The sequence below is a fragment of the Scyliorhinus canicula genome, chromosome 10 (assembly GCF_902713615.1).
Source record: "Scyliorhinus canicula chromosome 10, sScyCan1.1, whole genome shotgun sequence".
NCBI classification, from domain to species: Eukaryota; Metazoa; Chordata; class Chondrichthyes; order Carcharhiniformes; family Scyliorhinidae; genus Scyliorhinus; species Scyliorhinus canicula.
Genome location: NC_052155.1, coordinates 64,573,202 through 64,591,265, shown reverse-complemented (window position 1 = coordinate 64,591,265; position 18,064 = coordinate 64,573,202). Strand labels below are relative to the sequence as shown.

Sequence of the window (18,064 nt, the reverse complement as noted above, 5' to 3'; positions counted from 1 at the left end):
GGTACTAGGCAGGGATGTCCCCTATCTCCCTTACTCTTTGCATTAGCGATTGAGCCGTTGGCGATGGCACTGAGGGGTTCAGGGGGGTGGAGAGGACTGACAAGGGGAGGGGAGGAACATCGGGTCTCGCTCTATGCGGATGATTTGTTGTTGTATGTGGCAGACCCGGAGGGGGGAATGCCGGAGGTAATGGGGATACTAGCGGAGTTCGGGGACTTTTCGGGATATAAATTAAATCTGGGGAAAAGTGAGGTCTTTGTAATACACCCGGGAGACCAGGGGGAGGGAATTGGGAGGCTCCCCTTCAAAAGAGCAGTTAAAAGTTTTAGGTATTTGGGGGTGCAGGTGGCAAAGAACTGGGGGACCCTACACAAGTTGAACTTTTCCAGACTGGTGGAGCAGATGGAGGAGGAGTTTAAGAGGTGGGACATGGTGCCGCTGTCGCTAGCAGGGAGGGTGCAGTCAGTTAAAATGACGGTCCTCCCGAGGTTCTTGTTTTTGTTCCAGTGTCTGCCCATCTTCCTCCCCAGGGCCTTTTTCAAGAAGGTAACGAGTAGTATCATGGGGTATGTGTGGGCACATGGCACCCCGAGAGTTAGAAGGGTCTTTTTGGAGCGGAGTAGGGATAGTGGAGGGCTGGCGTTACCCAACCTTTCAGGATATTACTGGGCGGCAAATACATCGATGGTACGAAAGTGGATGATGGAAGGGGAGGGGGCAGCCTGGAAGCGCATGGAGAGGGCGTCCTGCGGCAACATAAGCTTAGGGGCACTGGTAACGGCACCATGGCCGCTCCCTCCCACGAGGTATACCACGAGCCCGGTGGTGGCGGCCACCCTCAAGATCTGGGGGCAGTGGAGGCGACACAGGGGGGAAGTGGGAGGTCTGATAGGGGCACCACTAAGAGGGAACCACAGATTTGCGCCGGGAAACACAGGAGGGGGATTCCAGAGCTGGCAGAGGGCGGGTATTAGACAACTGAGGGACTTGTTTATAGAGGGGAGGTTTGCGAGCCTGGGAGAGCTGGAGGAGAAATTTGGGCTCCCCCCGGGGAACACGTTCAGGTACCTCCAAGTGAAGGCATTTGCCAGACGACAGGTAGCGGGGTTCCCCGCGCTCCCCGACAGGGGGGTGAGTGATAGGGTGCTATCAGGGGTCTGGGTCGGGGAGGGGAAGATCTCGGACATCTATAAGATTATGCAGGAGGTGGAGGAGGTACCAGTAGAGGAGCTGAAAGATAAGTGGGAGTTAGAGCTGGGGGAACAGATAGAGGACGGGACATGGGCAGACGCCCTGGAGAGGGTTAACTCGTCGTCGTCATGTGCGAGACTAAGTCTCATTCAATTTAAGGTACTGCATAGAGCCCACATGACGGGGACAAGGATGAGTCGGTTTTTCGGGGGTGAAGACAGGTGTATTAGATGTTCGGGAAGCCCTGCGAATCATGCACATATGTTTTGGGCATGTCCGGCACTGGAGGAGTTCTGGAAGGGGGTGGCAGGGACGGTGTCGAGAGTGGTGGGGTCCAGGGTCAAGCCAGGATGGGGACTTGCGATCTTCGGGGTTGGGGTGGAACCGGGGGTACAGGAGGCGAGGGAGGCTGGAATATTAGCCTTTGCGTCCTTGGTGGCTCGGAGGAGGATCCTGATTCAGTGGAGGGACGAAAGGCCTCCGAGTGTTAACACCTGGTTAAACGACATGGCAAACTTCATCCAATTGGAAAGGATCAAATTCGCCCTGAGAGGGTCGGTGCAGGGGTTTTCCAGGCGATGGCAACCCTTCCTAGACCTCTTGGATCAGAGATAGAAACTGAGGCCATGACAGCAGCAACCCGGGAGGGGAGGGGAGGGCGGGAGGGGGGGGAGGGGGGGGGGGAGGGGGGAGGGGGGACAACGACGAAGGAAGTACGGTAGCGGCGGTGGCACGGGCAAGGCCTGCCCGAGGACGCTGCTAGAAATGATAAGTTGGTCTGACTGTCGGTTCGCCGGCGGGGGGGGGGGGGGGGGGGGGGGGGGGGGACGCGCGGGTAGGGGGGGGGGGGGGATTCTTTTTCTTTTTCTTGTTAAGTAGGGGGGTTTGACTTGTTTTGTTATAATTTAAATGTAAATGTAGGGGGGTTAAAATGTTTGTATTTTGAAAAATTCAATAAAATTATTTAAAAAAAAAAAAAAGAAAATACACTATAAACCCAGAGAGGCCCATACGAGTACACCAGGCTACCCTTTAGAGTTTGCTGGCCTGTGCCATATTCCAGAAGGTAATGGAAAACATAGGGCGCAATTCACCGACCCCCACGCTGGGTGGGAGAACCGCGGGAATGCCGGGCGATTCCCGCCACGTTGCCCTGGCACCCGCACGCGATTCTCCCCCCCCCCCACAAATGGCATGCCGCATTTCACCTCAGGCCGCTCGGAGAATCGCCGCTTGCCGTTTGTAGCAGGCGAGCGGCGATTCTCCGGCCCCGATGGGCCAAGCGGCCTGCCCAATCCAACGGGTTCATGCCGGCGCCGACCACACCTGGTCGCTGCCGGCGTGAACAGCGCGCAAACGCTGCTATTGCGGCTTGTGGGGAGGGGGGGAGGGAGGATCGAGCACCAGGCGGATGCTCAGTAGGGGTCTGGCCCGCGATTAGTGCCCATTGAGTGGCGGGCCGGCGTCTCTAAAGGACGCACTCTTTTCCTCCGCCGCCCCGCAAGATCAATCCTCTATGTCTTGCGGGGCGCCCGCGGGGAGGACGGCAACCGCGTATGCGCGGATTGGCGCCGGCCAACCTGCGCATGCGTGGGTGACGTTATTTACGCAACGCCGGCCGCGTAATTTACGCGGCACCGCTTTCACGTGGTGCCATGGCCCGGCGCGCGTAATTGACACAGCGCCGCTCCTAGCGTCCTGAGGGTGGGAGAAAAGAGGGCGAGGAGCGGCCTCCGACGCCGGACTGAAACACTCCGGTGTCGGCACTTAGTCTTCCGATGGGAGAATTTTGCGCATACTGAGAGGTTTGCTGCTAGTGGCAGTGTGACTGGACAACCTGTTAGCCACAGGGGCAATTGAGCAGGACCATTTAAGTTATTTGACGAGGTTCTCTGTCATTTCTCAGAGATGGGTGTCCGCCTGCGGAGAGAAAAATGCATATTTCATGCGAGGGGGGTAGTATACCTGGGTTACCGAGTGGTCTGCGAGGGATTACACCCGGTTGTAGAAAAAGTACAGGCAATTCAGCAGGCTCATACACCTGAAAACACCACAGAGTTGCTGTCTCTTTTAGGATTGGTGAAAGTTCATCCCCGGCCTTGCCACCATGTTGGCCTCCTACACCTCCTCTTGAAAAAGAACCAGGAATGGGAATGGAGAAAGCAACAGGAAGTAGCATTCACAAATGTACAAAAAAAATTGACTTCCTCAGTCTTGTGAACATAGTATGATTCCGCCAAACAACTAATAGCCAGGTGTGATGCGTTACCGTAAAGCATTGGCACCGTTTCACCACACCACATGGAAGATGGTAAAGAGAGGCCGATCGCTTTTACCTCCCAGACACTGGCCGTGGCCAAGCGCAATTATGCGCACATAGAGAAAGAGCGATTGGCAATTGTCTACACCATGAAGATATTCCATCAGTATGTGTGCGGTTGACGGTTCATGATCATCACGGACCACAAACCGACGCTAGGTCTTTTTAAAGAAGACAAGGTAATTCCGCCCATCACCTCTGCCACAGCGTTGGGCTATCTTGCTGGCCACCTATGAGTACTCATTTGGACATCGTCCAGATACCCAGATCACAAACGTGGATTAAGCCAACTGCCATTGCTGGGCATGTGCCCTCCTTCTCCTCCCAGGACTGATGGGGCAGTGGCCATGCTGAACTTTATGGATTTGTTGCCTGTTGCAGCGCCACAAATCCATGAGTGGACTCATACCCACCCGGTCCTTTCGAAAGTTCAACACATGGTCCTGTATGGGGGCCAGCACAGCAGACTGCCGAATGAGTTATGGGAATTCTCGACAAAAATGTGCGAGTTTAGTGTAGAAGACAGCATCCTGTTGTGGGGTATGCGTGTTGCCGTCCCGTGTTAGGGGCAAGACCTGATCTGGAGGGACCTGCACAATGGCACCCAGGGTTGCCCAAAATGAAAATGCTCGCCCGTAGCTACATGTAATAACCTTTAATATTGTCACAAGTAGGCTTAAGGGGGAGGGTGAGCAGCCAGAATTCGTGGTGCACATTGGTACCAACGACATAGTTAGGAAAAGGGGTGTGGATGTAATAAACGAGTTTAGGGAGTGAGGCTGGAAATTAAAAGCCAGGACAGACAGAGTTGTCATCTCTGGTTTGTTGCTGGCGCCACATGATAGCAAGGCTAGGAATAGGGATAGAGTGCAGTTGAACATGTGGCTGCAGGAATGGTGTAGGAGGGAGGGCTTCAGGTATTTGGATAATTGGAGCGCATTCTGGGGAAGGTGGGACCTGTACAAGCAGGACGGGTTGCATCCGAACCAGTGGGGCACTAATATCCTGGGAGGGAGGTTTTCTAGTACTCTTCGGGAGGGTTTAAACTAATTTGGCAGGGGAATGGGAACTGGACTTGTAGTTTAGCAACTAAGGTAGCCGATGTTCAGGACGTCAAAGCGTGTAGTGAGGCAGTGGGGAAGGTAACACTGACAAAGGAGAGTACTTGCGGGCATGGAGATGGGTTGAAGTGTGTATACTTGAACGCAAGAAGCATCAGGAATAAGGTGGGTGAACTTAAGGCATGAATCGGTACTTGGGACTACGATGTGGTGGCCATCACGTAAACCTGGATAGAAGAGGGGCAGAAATGGTAGTTTGGAGGTTCCTGGTTATAGATGTTTCAATAAGATTAGGGAAGGTGGTAAAAGAGGTGGTGGGGTTGCATTATGAATTAGAGATAGTATAACAGCTGCAGAAAGGCAGTTCGAGGAGGATCTGCCTACTGAGGTAGTATGGGTTGAAGTCAGAAATAGGAAAGGAGCAGTCACCTTGTTGGGAGTTTTCTGTAGGCCCCAATAGCAGCAGAGATGTGGAGGAATAGATTGGGAAACAGATTTTGGAAAGGTGCAGAAGTCACAGGGTAGTAGTCATGGGTGACTTCAACTTCCCAAACATTGAGTGGAAACTCTTTAGATCAAATAGTTTGGATGGGGTGGTGTTTGTGCATTGTGTCCAGGAAGTTTTTCTAACACAGTATGTAGATTGTCCGACCAGAGGGGAGGCCATATTGGACTTGTACTTGGTAATGAACCAGGGCAAGTGATAGATTTGTTAGTGGGGGAGCATTTTGGAGATAGTGACCACAATTCTGTGACTTTCACTTTAGTAATGGAGAGGGATAGGTGCGTGCAACAGGGCAAGGTTTACAATTGGGGGAAGGGTAAATATGATGCTGTCAGACAAGAACTGAAATGCATAAGTTGGGAACATAGGTTGTCTGGGAAGGACACAATTGAAATGTGGAACTTGTTCAAGGAACAGATACTATGTATCCTTGATATGTATGTCCCTTTCAGGCAGGGAAGAGATGGTTGAGTGAGGGAACCATGGTTGACAAGAGAGGTTGAATGTCTTGTTATGAGGAAGAAGGATACTTATGTAAGGCTGAGGAAACAAGGTTCAGACAGGGCGCTTGAGGGATACAAGATAGCCAAGAGGGAACTGAAGAAAGGGATTAGGAGAGCTAAGAGAGGGCATGAAAAATCTTTGGCGAGTAGAATTAAGGAAAACCCCAAGGCCTTTTATACATATGTGAGAAATATGAGAATGACTAGAGCGAGGGTGGGTCCGATCAAGGAAAGTAGCGGGAGATTGTGTATTGAGTCAGAAGAGATAGGAGAGGTCTTGAACGAGTACTTTTCTTCAGTATTTACGAATGAGAGGGGCCATATTGTTGGAGAGGACAGTGTGAAACAGACTGGTAAGCTCGAGGAGATACTTGTTAGGAAGGAAGATATGTTGGGCATTTTGAAAAACTTGAGGATAGACAAGTCCCCCGGATCTGACGGGATATATCCAAGGATTCTATGGGAAGCATTAGATGAAATTGCAGAGCCGTTGGCAATGATCTTTTCGTCCTCACTGTCAACAGGGATGGTACCAGGGGATTGGAGAATGGCGAATGTCATGCCCCTGTTCAAAAAAGGGAATAGGGATAACCCTGGGAATTACAGGCCAGTTAGTCTTACTTCAGTGGTAGGCAAAGTAATGGAAAGGGTACTGAGGGATTGCATTTCTGAGCATCTGGAAAGACACTGCTTGATTAAGGATAGTCAGCACGGATTTGTGAGAGCTAGGTCTTGCCTCACAAGTCTTGCTGAATTCTTTGAGGAGGTGACCAAGCACGTGGATGAACGTAAATCAGTGGATGTGGTGTACATGGATTTTAGTCAGGCATTTGATAACATTCCCCATGGTAGGCTTATGCAGAAAGTAAGGAGGCATGGGATAGTGGGAAATTTGGCCAGTTGGTTAACGAACTGGCTAATCAATAGAAGTCAGAGAGTGGTGGTGGATGGCAAATATTCATCCTGGAGCCCAGTTACCAGTGGCGTACCGCAGGAATCAGTTCTGGGTCCTCTGCTGTTTGTGATTTTCATTAATGACTTGGATGAGGGAGTTGAAGGGTGGGTCAGTAAATTTGCAGACGATACGAAGATTGGTGGAGTTGTGGATAGTGAGGAGGGCTGTTGTCGACTGCAAAGAGACATAGATAGGATGCAGAGCTGGGCTGAGAAGTGGCAGATGGAGTTTAACCCTGAAAAGTGTGAGTTTGTCCATTTTGGAAGGACAAATATGAATGCGGAATACAGGGTTAATGGTAGGGTTCTTGGCAATGTGGAGGAGCAGAGAGATCTTGGGGTCTATGTTCATAGATCTTTGAAAGTTGCCACTCAAGTGGATAGAGCTGTGAAGAAGGCCTATGGTGTGCTAGCGTTCATTAGTAGAGGGATTGAATTTAAGAGCCGTGAGGTGATGCAGCTGTACAAAACCTTGGTAAGGCCACATTTGGAGTACTGTGTGCAGTTCTGGTCGCCTCATTTTAGGAAGGATGTGGAAGCTTTGGAAAAGGTGCAAAGGAAATTTACCAGGATGTTGCCTGGAATGGAGAGTAAGTCTTACAAGGAAAGGTTGAGGGTGCTCGGCCTTTTCTCATTAGAACGGAGAAGGATGAGGGGCGACTTGATAGAAGTTTATAAGGTGATCAGGGGAATAGATAGAGTAGACAGTCAGAGACTTTTTCCCTGTGTGGAACAAACCATTACAAGGGGACATAAATTTAATGTGAACGGTGGAAGATATAGGGGGGGTGTCAGAGGTAGGCTCTTTACCCAGAGAGTAGTGGGGGCATCGAATGCACTGCCTGTGGAAGTAGTTGAGTTGGAAACATTAGGGACCTTCAAGCGGCTATTGGATAGGTACATGGATTACGGTAGAATGATGGGGTGTAGATTAATTTGTTCTTAATCTAGGACAAAAGTTCGGCACAACATTGTGGGCCAAAGGGCCTGTTCTGTGCTGTAATTTTCTATGTTCTATTAACACTGCAATGAAGTTACTTTGAAAAGCCCCCAGTCGCCACATTCCGGCGCCTGTTCGGGTACACTGAGGGAGAATTCAGAATGTCCAATTCACCTAACAGCACGTCCTTCGAGGAAACCCATGAAGACACAGGTAGAATGTGTGGATTCCGCACACAGTGACCCAAGCCGGGAATCGAATCTGGGACCCTGGCGCTGAGAAGTAACAGTGCTAACCACTATGTTATTGTGCCGCCCATACTGATACAGCTGACTTTGCTGCTCCCTTTCAAGGCTCAATGTTTTTACTCAGGATAGATGACCACGCTAAATTCATAGAATGTAGTCGACCACTTTGAGGATCACCATTGAGAAATTGCGCCTGTCTTTCAGTATGCACGGTATCCCAGAAGTGTTCGTTACCGACAATCGAATGCCTTGAACAAATGAGGAATTCTCATGATTCCTGAAGAATAACGGAGTACAGCACATCCGTATGACCCCCATATCACCCGGCTTCCAACGGGCTGGTGGAAAAAGTGGTACAATTGCTCAAATGCGAACTGAAAACAGCAAGAAATCTTACAACACCAGGTTAAAGTCCACCATGTTTGTTTCAAACACTAGCTTTCGGAGCACTGTTCCTTCCTCAGGTGATTCACGGGCAGGTATCTTATCAAGTTCAGGCACAAGGTCACATCATGAGAAAGCACTTCAATCACATAAGGTCCAGAAGACCAATCTTACAAAGATTCCTCGGGACAGGAAAATTAGGCAAACCAAATTTGATGCCAGGAGAGGCTAGAGCTTTACCCCAAGGTGGTACGCCAAAATGAGAGAGTTTATACTAACGGATTCTGACATGGAACCCAGGCATTGGAATCTCCAATGGGGAGCAAGCAGACAGTGCATCCACCACAACATCTGAATGGAAGCAGCGTTCGCTGTCCAGATATACACCAGTTGATCCAGCCCTGCAAGTGCAGGAAGCACAGTCACAGGCAAAGAGAGTCCATGCTCCCCTACTCTGCAATCGTCAGAAGAGCCTTCGGACTTTGGAGGGAAGGGATGTTATAACCCACACAAGATCTATGGGGTTGGGGCAATCAGTTTCCCCGCAATAACTCGCCGAATACGAGCTCCCCTGCTAAGCGGGGAGGGAACCTGAGGACATTCATGACTGAGATCTGTATAAAGTCGGCCAGGTATGGAACCGACAGAGCACACCCAACTGGGATCTGATGTATATTGTAAATATCATTGCTTTGCAATAAACTAAGTTTGCTTTTGACCATCTCAGTTCAGCCTCTTTGTGGTCTACTAAACGTTACCAGACTTTTAGCCAAATATAGCAAAGAAACGCTGCTGAGCTGATGAATGCCTGCTACATTTCTTGCTCTGGCTGCTTTTTAATTGTAGTTTACTGCTTTTGCGACTGGGTTACTTTGAACATTCTGCCTTTTCCTGAATCAGATTGTGTCAAGAAATTGAACTTGTATGTGTTTTCCCTTTTCAAATATTCTTACGTTTGAATGGAGCTTGGTGAAATAGCACGCAACATGTTCAGAACAGCCATTTCTCATTTACAGGGATCAACTTAAATGTAGTTTTGGTTGGCCTATTTGACATTTTTTTTGTAACAACACAGACTGTCACTGATAGCCACGTGCCCCTTCCTGCTGGGATAGGGTGGACAGGCAATGAAAAGCACAGATTACAATGTTTGAATTCCCTCTAATTTCTCGAAGTGGATGTAGGGACTATCAAGGCTGTTTCTGGCAAATATTTGATTACTGTGCACAAAAAGTTTTATTTGGTGCAATTTCTGTTTCTAAAATAGCGCAAGTTCAAACATTGCGAATTGTACTGAGATTGCAATGTGAAAGCCTACCGCAGTGTACATTTTTCTTTGGTTTCAAAATTAAGTGTGCTCAGTTTCTTCAAATATAAAGAAATTCAGACTTTTGACACACTTTCTTTATACAAGGTTGGAGCCATCCTCCCTTCCAGCCTTTACAATTTGGGAACTTCTGCTCTAGACTCAGAAAGATCGACAACATGTTCCAAACTGGGTGAACTAAGGAACTTTGAGAGAAGTACAAAATAAATACTTGGAAAAGAGCATCAAGATAAGCCAGGAATATTGTTTCTTCTCAACCTGGGAATAAGGGAGTGACATATATATCACTGATGCTTCAAAGAAAACTTGAAAAATTTAGAATGAAACAAGCAAATGTTTATTACATTGATTAACATAGTGTAGGGTGGTACATGAGGGTGTCTAAATTGGACACAGGGTAAATGTAGAGCAGATAGTTTCAACTATAGCTTTTAAAGTTACAAATGAAAAATAAGTTAAAACTTGGTGTTCTGTTCCCATACGTGAGACCTAAGTATACACTGAGAAACGTTTAACTTTGAATTTTCCTTTTAAAATGAGGAATGGAAACGATAACATGAATACTCTACTACATTAATGAATGGAATGTGAATTGTAACATGAGCCAAATTATTTAATGCACATGTCAATACTTGTTAGCAGGTTGACTATTATGTGGTCATATTAAGAAAAGGCTTTGATACTGAATGAACAATATATGAGGCAATTGAGGTGGAGGTAAATATTGGAACATGCTGGTTTACTGAGGATGTTGGGATTAATGAATCACCAGGGACGGGATTCTCCCATTCAGCGGCAGACTGTTCATGCCGTCGTAAATGCCGTCGCGTTTCACGACGGCGTGAACGGTCCGCTGGGAGTACCGATTCTGGCCCCTTCAGGGGGCCAGCATGGTGCTGGACCGGTTCGCGCCGTTGGCTAACGTTGGCTAATTAGATAACACCACAGGCATCCAAAATAATGCTATTTCAAATAAGGTAATTAAGGCCTGCATTCCTATGCCCAGGAGGATCATTTGCGCTCAAGAAATGGTGGCCATTAAAAATGGTGGCCATTAGGACTGGCAGCTGTGTAATAAACTTTAGGAATTATTGAATGACAGCATTGTCAGCAACAGAGCTATCCTTATAAATGGCCTGCATATGTGGTTGCTGTGGCCATCTCAATGCATTAGAGACCCTGAGACAGCACAGAGGGCAACGTGGCATGATTACAAATTGGCTGCAGAGGCAAGGAGTTCAATATCTGAATCCTGGAGATTTCACCAATTTGGAGAGTAAGCAGCCACCACTGCTAATCCTTAACCTGGAGGCACAGTAGAAGCAGTGTGTGGAGATTTACGAATCACAAAGATAATTAAGTGCTGGAGGGAAAAAGCTTTGAAGACTTACGCCACATTTACTCCAGCAGCATATGTGCTCTATGCCACTTGAGATACATTTGACAATTTGCCATTTTATTGCACAGAAATGAAGTTTCATGTTTAAGAAGCAGATCAAAATGAACATGTGCACTCTGAGACTTAATTTACAGAGAAAAGTCAAACTTCTATTTTATAGCACATTTTACACTCTCAAAACATCCCAAAGCAGTTTACCTTTTGAATAAAGAATCTTTTGCAATGTCATCAATTATAAATGTGTCCAATACAATTACAAAGGTCACTTGATGATCGAAGCAATTATTATTTCCACACTTGTGTTTGCATGTTTTTGGTTGTGCACTACATCCAGTTCCCTTGTGAGCCCATCTCCATAACAAGAATAAGCAGCATAATGTGACATTTTCTCCATACCTTTACTGGGAAGTACTTCACTGAGAATCCCTAATCATTCTCACATGGCTTTAATGCTGGGAAGAAAGAGTGAGTACAGGCAGAGAGATAATCTCCAATACCATTTTGTCAAACAAACACATCATCTTGGACCATTTAAAATTCTCCAAACATTTCCAAATGTATGTGCCCAAATTTCATTACATACTCCACTTGGAGTACAAAGATTGAAAATTAACAAAACAATATTGTCAAGTATCAGTCATGTTTACTTATGCCAATTTTTTTCTTTAACGTACAAAGATTCAAAAATTAGCCCAAGTCTTTATTCCGTTTGTTCTGCCTACTAAACCATTTTTATTATAAACAGCTTCATATATCTAAGTGGAAAAATAATTGCCTCCAAGAGTTTATTTGCTGCTTCAGGAGATAAGAAAATAATTTCCGAGAGCTTTTTTGGCCAAACATAAAACACTTTTCTTTACCCCTTCAAAGACATTATTTTAAAGAACCATTTTTTAAAGCACACCTATAAGGCTCCTTAATCAGGTATGTCCAGTCTGAAGCAATCCTAACAGCACTATTTGGAAAATGATTGATCCAACCAAAATACTGGAATTTATATCCACTTAAATTAAATGGGGAGATCGGTTTTGATCCCATCAAATGGTCAGGCAAAGCAAGATTCAGGAGAAGGTCTACAGGATGCACCAACAGAATGATACCTAGGCAAGAATCCTCTGGCCATTGCAATTCACTGTTCCAGCAGGCAGCGCATCCCTGCCCATGGGTCTCCTGGCGGTGTGGGGTGGCTTCAATGGGAATTCCCATTGGGAGCAGTGAATCCGACTGCCAGGGAATGCCGTCGAGAAACATGGAGCATGGGGACCAGAGATCATAGCCCCTATACTTAGAGCTCTTAACTACCAGGAAAAGATTAGGCAACCTTTATATTTCCTTTGGAGAAATGTAGAATTCAAGGTGGAATGAGGGATGTTTTTAAGAAGAAGGAAATAGCTAGATCATTTGAGTTGGTTAGGAATGGGAGAAGTAAGGGACATCAGTACAAAATAAAGATGGAAGTATTCGCAGAGAATTAGTGACCTCTGAAATTGCTGACCAAAATGTAGGGAAGTATGGATTCACTGCATCCTTCAAAAGCAACTGGGTATATTTGAAGGAGCTGAGGAGATTTCACATTACAGGAAGTTAATGGAAGAATAACTGCAATTATTTTTTGTAATAGAAGCCTTCATTCGTTGCTTTAGGAAATAAGAAAACCATTTCCTAGAGCTCTTTTGGCCTAAGATAACTCTTTTTCCTTACTGCTTCAAAGGGACTGCATTTCAGATGATGGGGTAATGCAACGTTCCTGGGTGGGAAAAGCTGAATGGATCAATGGTATTACTAATGTCGGCCTTTACAAGACAGCTATATTTTAAAATATCTCCTTTAAATTAAGGTGTAATAGGATGTTCTAGATGGAGAGATGGTGATCATGCTAAACTTCTACCTGAGGACAGGCCCATGTAATTTGGTTGCCATCGGGAAAGAAATCCAAACCGAAACCTATTGAAAATGAAGTGACAGTTTTCATACCTTGACACAGGCAGAGGGACAGCTGCTTTTTTTAAATAGAGGTAGACAAAGAGAGAAAAATGAATTGCTGCTATGTTTTTAGAACATAGAACATACAGTGCAGAAGGAGGCCATTTGGCCCATCGAGTCTGCACCGACCCACCCAAGCCCTCACTTCCAACCTATCCCCAGAACCCCTCTTAACCTTTTTGGTCATTAAGGGTAATTTATCATGGCCAATCCACCTAACCTGCACGTCTTTGGACTGTGGGAGGAAACCGGAGCACCCGGAGAAAACCCACGCAGACACAGGGAGAACGTACAGACTCCGCACAGACAGTGACCCAGCGGGGAATTGAACCTGAGACCCTGGCGCTGTGAAGCCACAGTGCTATCCACTTGTGCTACCGTGCTGCCCTGTGTGGAACAGCAGCTAGGCTATGTGTCAAAAGCAGGAGACTATGATTTTGGTGAGAGCTGGTGAGAGCTGATAGTCGATTTTTAAAAGGAAAGCAGAATATATGGACGTTTTGAAGATTTAAGGAATAAGAAGTCACCGAGATGGGTCTTGCTGGTTCTGGAATATTCAGGCTGAGTAGGATGATTTTCAAAGGACACCAGAAGATTTGATCTTGTAAGGCTGAAGAAGCAAACCTGCTTGAAAGTCAGGAGTAATTTGGGAATTGATCCTCGTGGAAAGGAAATTTAAACCTTTGTTGTGACTGAGGAGGCTGAATAGAGTGGAACTAATTCACTGCTTCTCATTGGTCATAACAGCAGCTTGTTATGGTATAGTAATAGTGTAAAGGGCAGAGAAGGAGAATTTTCTAGATCTAACCCAATGAAGAAAGAGGCATTGCTGAATTTTGTTTGTGGGAATGAGGTCAAGCATCAGTAAGCGAACATTTAGGGAATAGTGGTCATAATACCATAAAGCTTATACACACTATGGAAAGGTACAGAGTTATCTAGAGTTCTTGGACCATGGTAAAACAGGCTTTAAGAAATGGGTGTTTATCAAACAGCTGCAGTGATGTCATTGTGTGGGTGGAGTTCGGTCTCTGGCTTTTACTTTCGTTTTGAGCTGGAAGCTGTTTGTGGCTTTGTGTTTTACTTTCGTTTTAGGCAGTTGAAAGCTGAATTCAGACAAGGAAAGTTAATTTTGTCTCTCTCTCTCTCTGTATGTTAAAAGGTGTCCAGATCACTTGATAATTTAAAAGTAATAACTGTCTTGCATAAAGAATGTATACCTACTGCTTTGTCAAAAAGGGTGTTTGACTTATGGATGTTGTTAGGAAAGTTATTCAGGGTTATCTATAGAGTACTGTATCTGTGGGGGGTATTTGTGTTGGTAGTTGATAACATTTTTACTGTGTGTTTATAAAATGTTAACTGAATTCATAGAATGAACATTGTTTTGCTTAAAAATACTTAAGATCTCTGTTGCATAACACCTGGAAAGTAGGCCCTTGTGCTCCTCATAACCAAAATCTATTAAAAGTTGTAGGACAGGTAAACTCCATGATATACTTTGGAGTTTTCTAAACCCTGGCCCATAACAAAGGGCATAGCTGGGCTATAAGAAAAGACTGGCAGCTAACATGAAAAGGAGATGCAAAAGTCTTCTTTAGGCATATACATGGTAAACAGGTAGCAAGAGAATGAGAGGGGCCAATTACAAGCTCAAAAGGAGACCTGGCATGGAAGCAGAGAAAATGCTTCAGATACTAAATCAGTACTTATCATTTGTCTTTACCAATGAATAAGATGCTGCCAAAGTCATAGTGAAGGAGAAGGTAGTTGAGATACTGATGAGCTGACACTGAAAGATAAACTATTAGGCTTGATGAACGTAAAGTTGAGCAGTCACCAGGACTGGATGGGGATGCATCTGAGGATACTGAGAGAAATAAGAATGGAAATTATTGAGGCACTGGTCATAATCTTCCAATCCTCCTTAAATACAGGGCACTGGAAGCTGTAACCGTTGCACCCATGTTCAAAAAAAAAGTACAAAGATTAGCCCACCATACGTCTGTCCAGTCAGTTTACCCTTGGGAGTTGGGAAACTTTTAGTAACGATAATCCTGGACAAATTTAAAAAAAAAATAAATTTAGAGTACCCAATTATTTTTATCCTGGACAAAATTAATAACCATTTGGACCATTATAGATTAGTTAGGAAAGCCAGCATGATAAATAGTGTTTAACTACTAATACAAAAACAAATACTGCATGGAATGAAAGGACACACTGAGTGACAGGAAATAAAGCAATGAGGATCGGTTGGTTTTCAGACTGGAGAAAGATTTACAGTGATAGGCCTCAGGGGTATTAGGACCACTGCTTTCCTTTATATCTATCAATGACATAGACTTTGGTGTCCAGGCCACAATTTCAAGATTTGTAGTAGACTTGGAAACATTGCGAGTTGTTAGGAAGATAGTGATAGATTTCAAGAGGACATATACAGGCTTGAAGCAATGGATGGACATGTAGTAGAATAAATTTATCACAGATAAATGCAAGGTAATACATTTCGCTCGGAAGGATGAAGAAATGCAAGGGGGCACGGTGGCACAGCAGTTAGCACTGCTGCCTCACAGCACCAGGACCCAGGTTCAATTCCGGTCTTGGGTGACTGTCTGTGTGCATGATCCCCCTGTGTCTGCATCGGTTTCCGTCGGGTGCTCCGGTTTCCTCCCACATTCCAAAGATATGCAGGCTAGGTGAATTAGCCATGCTATTTTGCCTCTTAGTGTCCAACATTGTGCAGGTTAGGTGGGGTTACAGGGGTAGGACAAGGAGTGGGCAAGGGTAGGGATGTTCTTTTAGAGGGTTGGTGCAGACTCAATGGGCTGAATGGCCTCTTTCTCCTTCTGCTAATATTTAATATTAACTTAAGGGTACAATTCTAAAGAGATCAACAAAGAGACCTATAGGTAAATGTACACAAATTATTGATGGCAGGGCAGGTGGAGAAAATCATGAAATGGCATCCTGGGCTTTATAACTAGGGATGAGGAGCACAAAAGCAAGGAAGCTGTGCTGAACCTTTCACTTAGAAAAGATATGAAGGCAAGTAGAAATTGAACAGAAAAGATTCATGACAATGGCTACAGGGATGAGGGACATCAGATACGAGGAATGATTGGAGAAGATGGGTCTGTTCTCCTCAGAGAAGAGAAGGCTAAGATACAATTCAGAGATGTTCAAAGTCATGAGGAGTCAGGACCAGATAGATAGAGAGAAACCATCCTCTTTCACGCTCGGTCAAAAAACAGAGAACAAGGGCAGCACGGTGGGTTAGCACTGCGGCCTCACGCCGCCAAGGTCCCAGGTTCGATCCTGGCTCTGGGTCACTGTCTGTGTGGAATTTGCACATTCTCCCTGTGTTTGCGTGGGTTTCGCCCCCACAACCCAAAAGATGTGCAGGCTAGGTGGATTGGCCATGCTAAATTGCCCTTAATTGAAAAAAAAATGAATTGGGTACTCTAAATAAAAAAAATAAAAAAAACATAGAACAAAGATTTAAAATGATTGACAAAAGAATCAAAGGGCACACGGGGGAAAGGTTTTTACACAGCAAGTGTTTATAATCTAGAATGAACTGCCTGAAAGGGTGATGCAGGCAGATTTATTTATGGTTTTCAAAAGGGAATTAGTTAGGCACCTGAAAGCAAAGACTTTGTAGGGCTATGGGGGAAAGGGTGTGGGAGTGGGCACAGCTAAAGATCTCTTGCAGAGAGCCTGCAAGAACTACATTCTGACCTTCAATGTTCTAGAATAAACTATTTTGCAACCAATAAATGTTTCCAAAGTAAATTAATAGAACTTCACTCTTACCGTTGTCAGGGTATACTCTTCTAGCTTCACTTCATCAAAGGGTCTATTTGCTTTCTTTAGTAAATCTCGAAGAAAGCTCTGTTTAAAAAAAACAGTGAGATCTCAGCAGCTGTTCTAATGCCAATCATAGCTATATATTTTTTCTGTATCAATATGATCCTTACAGAATGAAATCTCATTTTATTCCGAGTTATAAACAATAAAAATCAATACCTTGTCAAATACAGGCAAGATGGGATAAATGTTCAAAATGCTCTGAGGTAGTTGTAATAAATATATTAGTTTATAGACCTGTAAGTTTTCTTTGTTATTTAGCTATTAGTTAACCCATTTAAAGTAAGTAGCCCACTGAACATATTAAAGAGCCTCCAGCAGAATTTCATAGGAATAAACTAATGCATATCAAATGTCACTAAATATTCTCTGATTATAAAACTCAGATTAATTTTGCTTCAGTAATTCATCATACAGATTTGAAATTCATTAGGGCTTCAATGATTCATGAAATTGTGAAAGACTAAATGCTCTAAGTAAAACAATAAAACATACTATAAGGTGCTTTGGTGGTGTTATAATCAATATTAAACAACATGCACAATTGTCCTTTTACCTGACAGTTTCCAAAATGATTTGATTATAACCTATATTGAGGCTTCAAAGTTGATATCAAAGTTTATCAAAGCTGTGCAAACCTAACCATGCTGCAGCAAGTCTGTTGTCATTGCCTTTTCGGCAGTCCCTTAATTCGACAATAACATCTGCTCAAGGTCACAAGTTTATGTCATGAACAGGCTGATTCTCAATCCACACATCTCAATCCACACATGAATCAGGATGTTGCACGAGGTATTGGTATCCGGAGTGCAGGATCTGTTTTTCTTTCCTTCACTGTAACCACTCTGTCCATTATTAAGATGTTTGGCCTCAAAGCATGGATGCAGTTTGATGGACAGGTTGTCACCATTTTGAACAATTGGTAGCAATTTCTTCCAGTCATGAATGTCATTGCTACTGTGCTTTCAGAGCTTCCGTGTGTCTTTGAAGTGCTTTCTTTGTCCTCCCTGGAAACGTTGGCTGTTTGACAGTTGAGAAAGCAGTTAAGAAAGCAAACAAAATGGGCGACACGGTAGCACAGTGGTTAGCACAGTTGCTTCACAGCTCCAGGGTCCCAGGTTCGATTCCCGGCTTGGGTAACTGTCTGTGTGGAGTTTGCACTTTCTCCCCGTGTCTGCAGGGTTTCCTCTGGGTGCTCTGGTTTCCTCACACAGTCCAAAGATGTGCAGGTTAGGTGGATTGGCCATGCTAAATTGTGCTTAGTGTCGGATAGCGTTTGGGTGGGGTTAAGGGGATAGGGTGGAAGCGTGGGCTTAGGTAGGGTGCTCTCTACAAGGGCTGGTGCAGACTTGATGGGCCGAATGGCCTCCTTCTGCCCT

General features: G+C 45.1%; 1 protein-coding gene across 1 annotated transcript in view; it reads right to left on the bottom strand.

Annotated features, from left to right (window-relative positions):
- calb1 (calbindin 1) overlaps positions 1 to 18,064 on the bottom strand; it is a 141,385-nt gene that overhangs the window by 55,490 nt on the left and 67,831 nt on the right. The window contains exon 6 of the mRNA XM_038809082.1: positions 16,632 to 16,709. Coding sequence (XP_038665010.1) covers positions 16,632 to 16,709 — 78 coding nt within the window. The remainder of the gene's footprint in view (positions 1 to 16,631; positions 16,710 to 18,064) is intronic.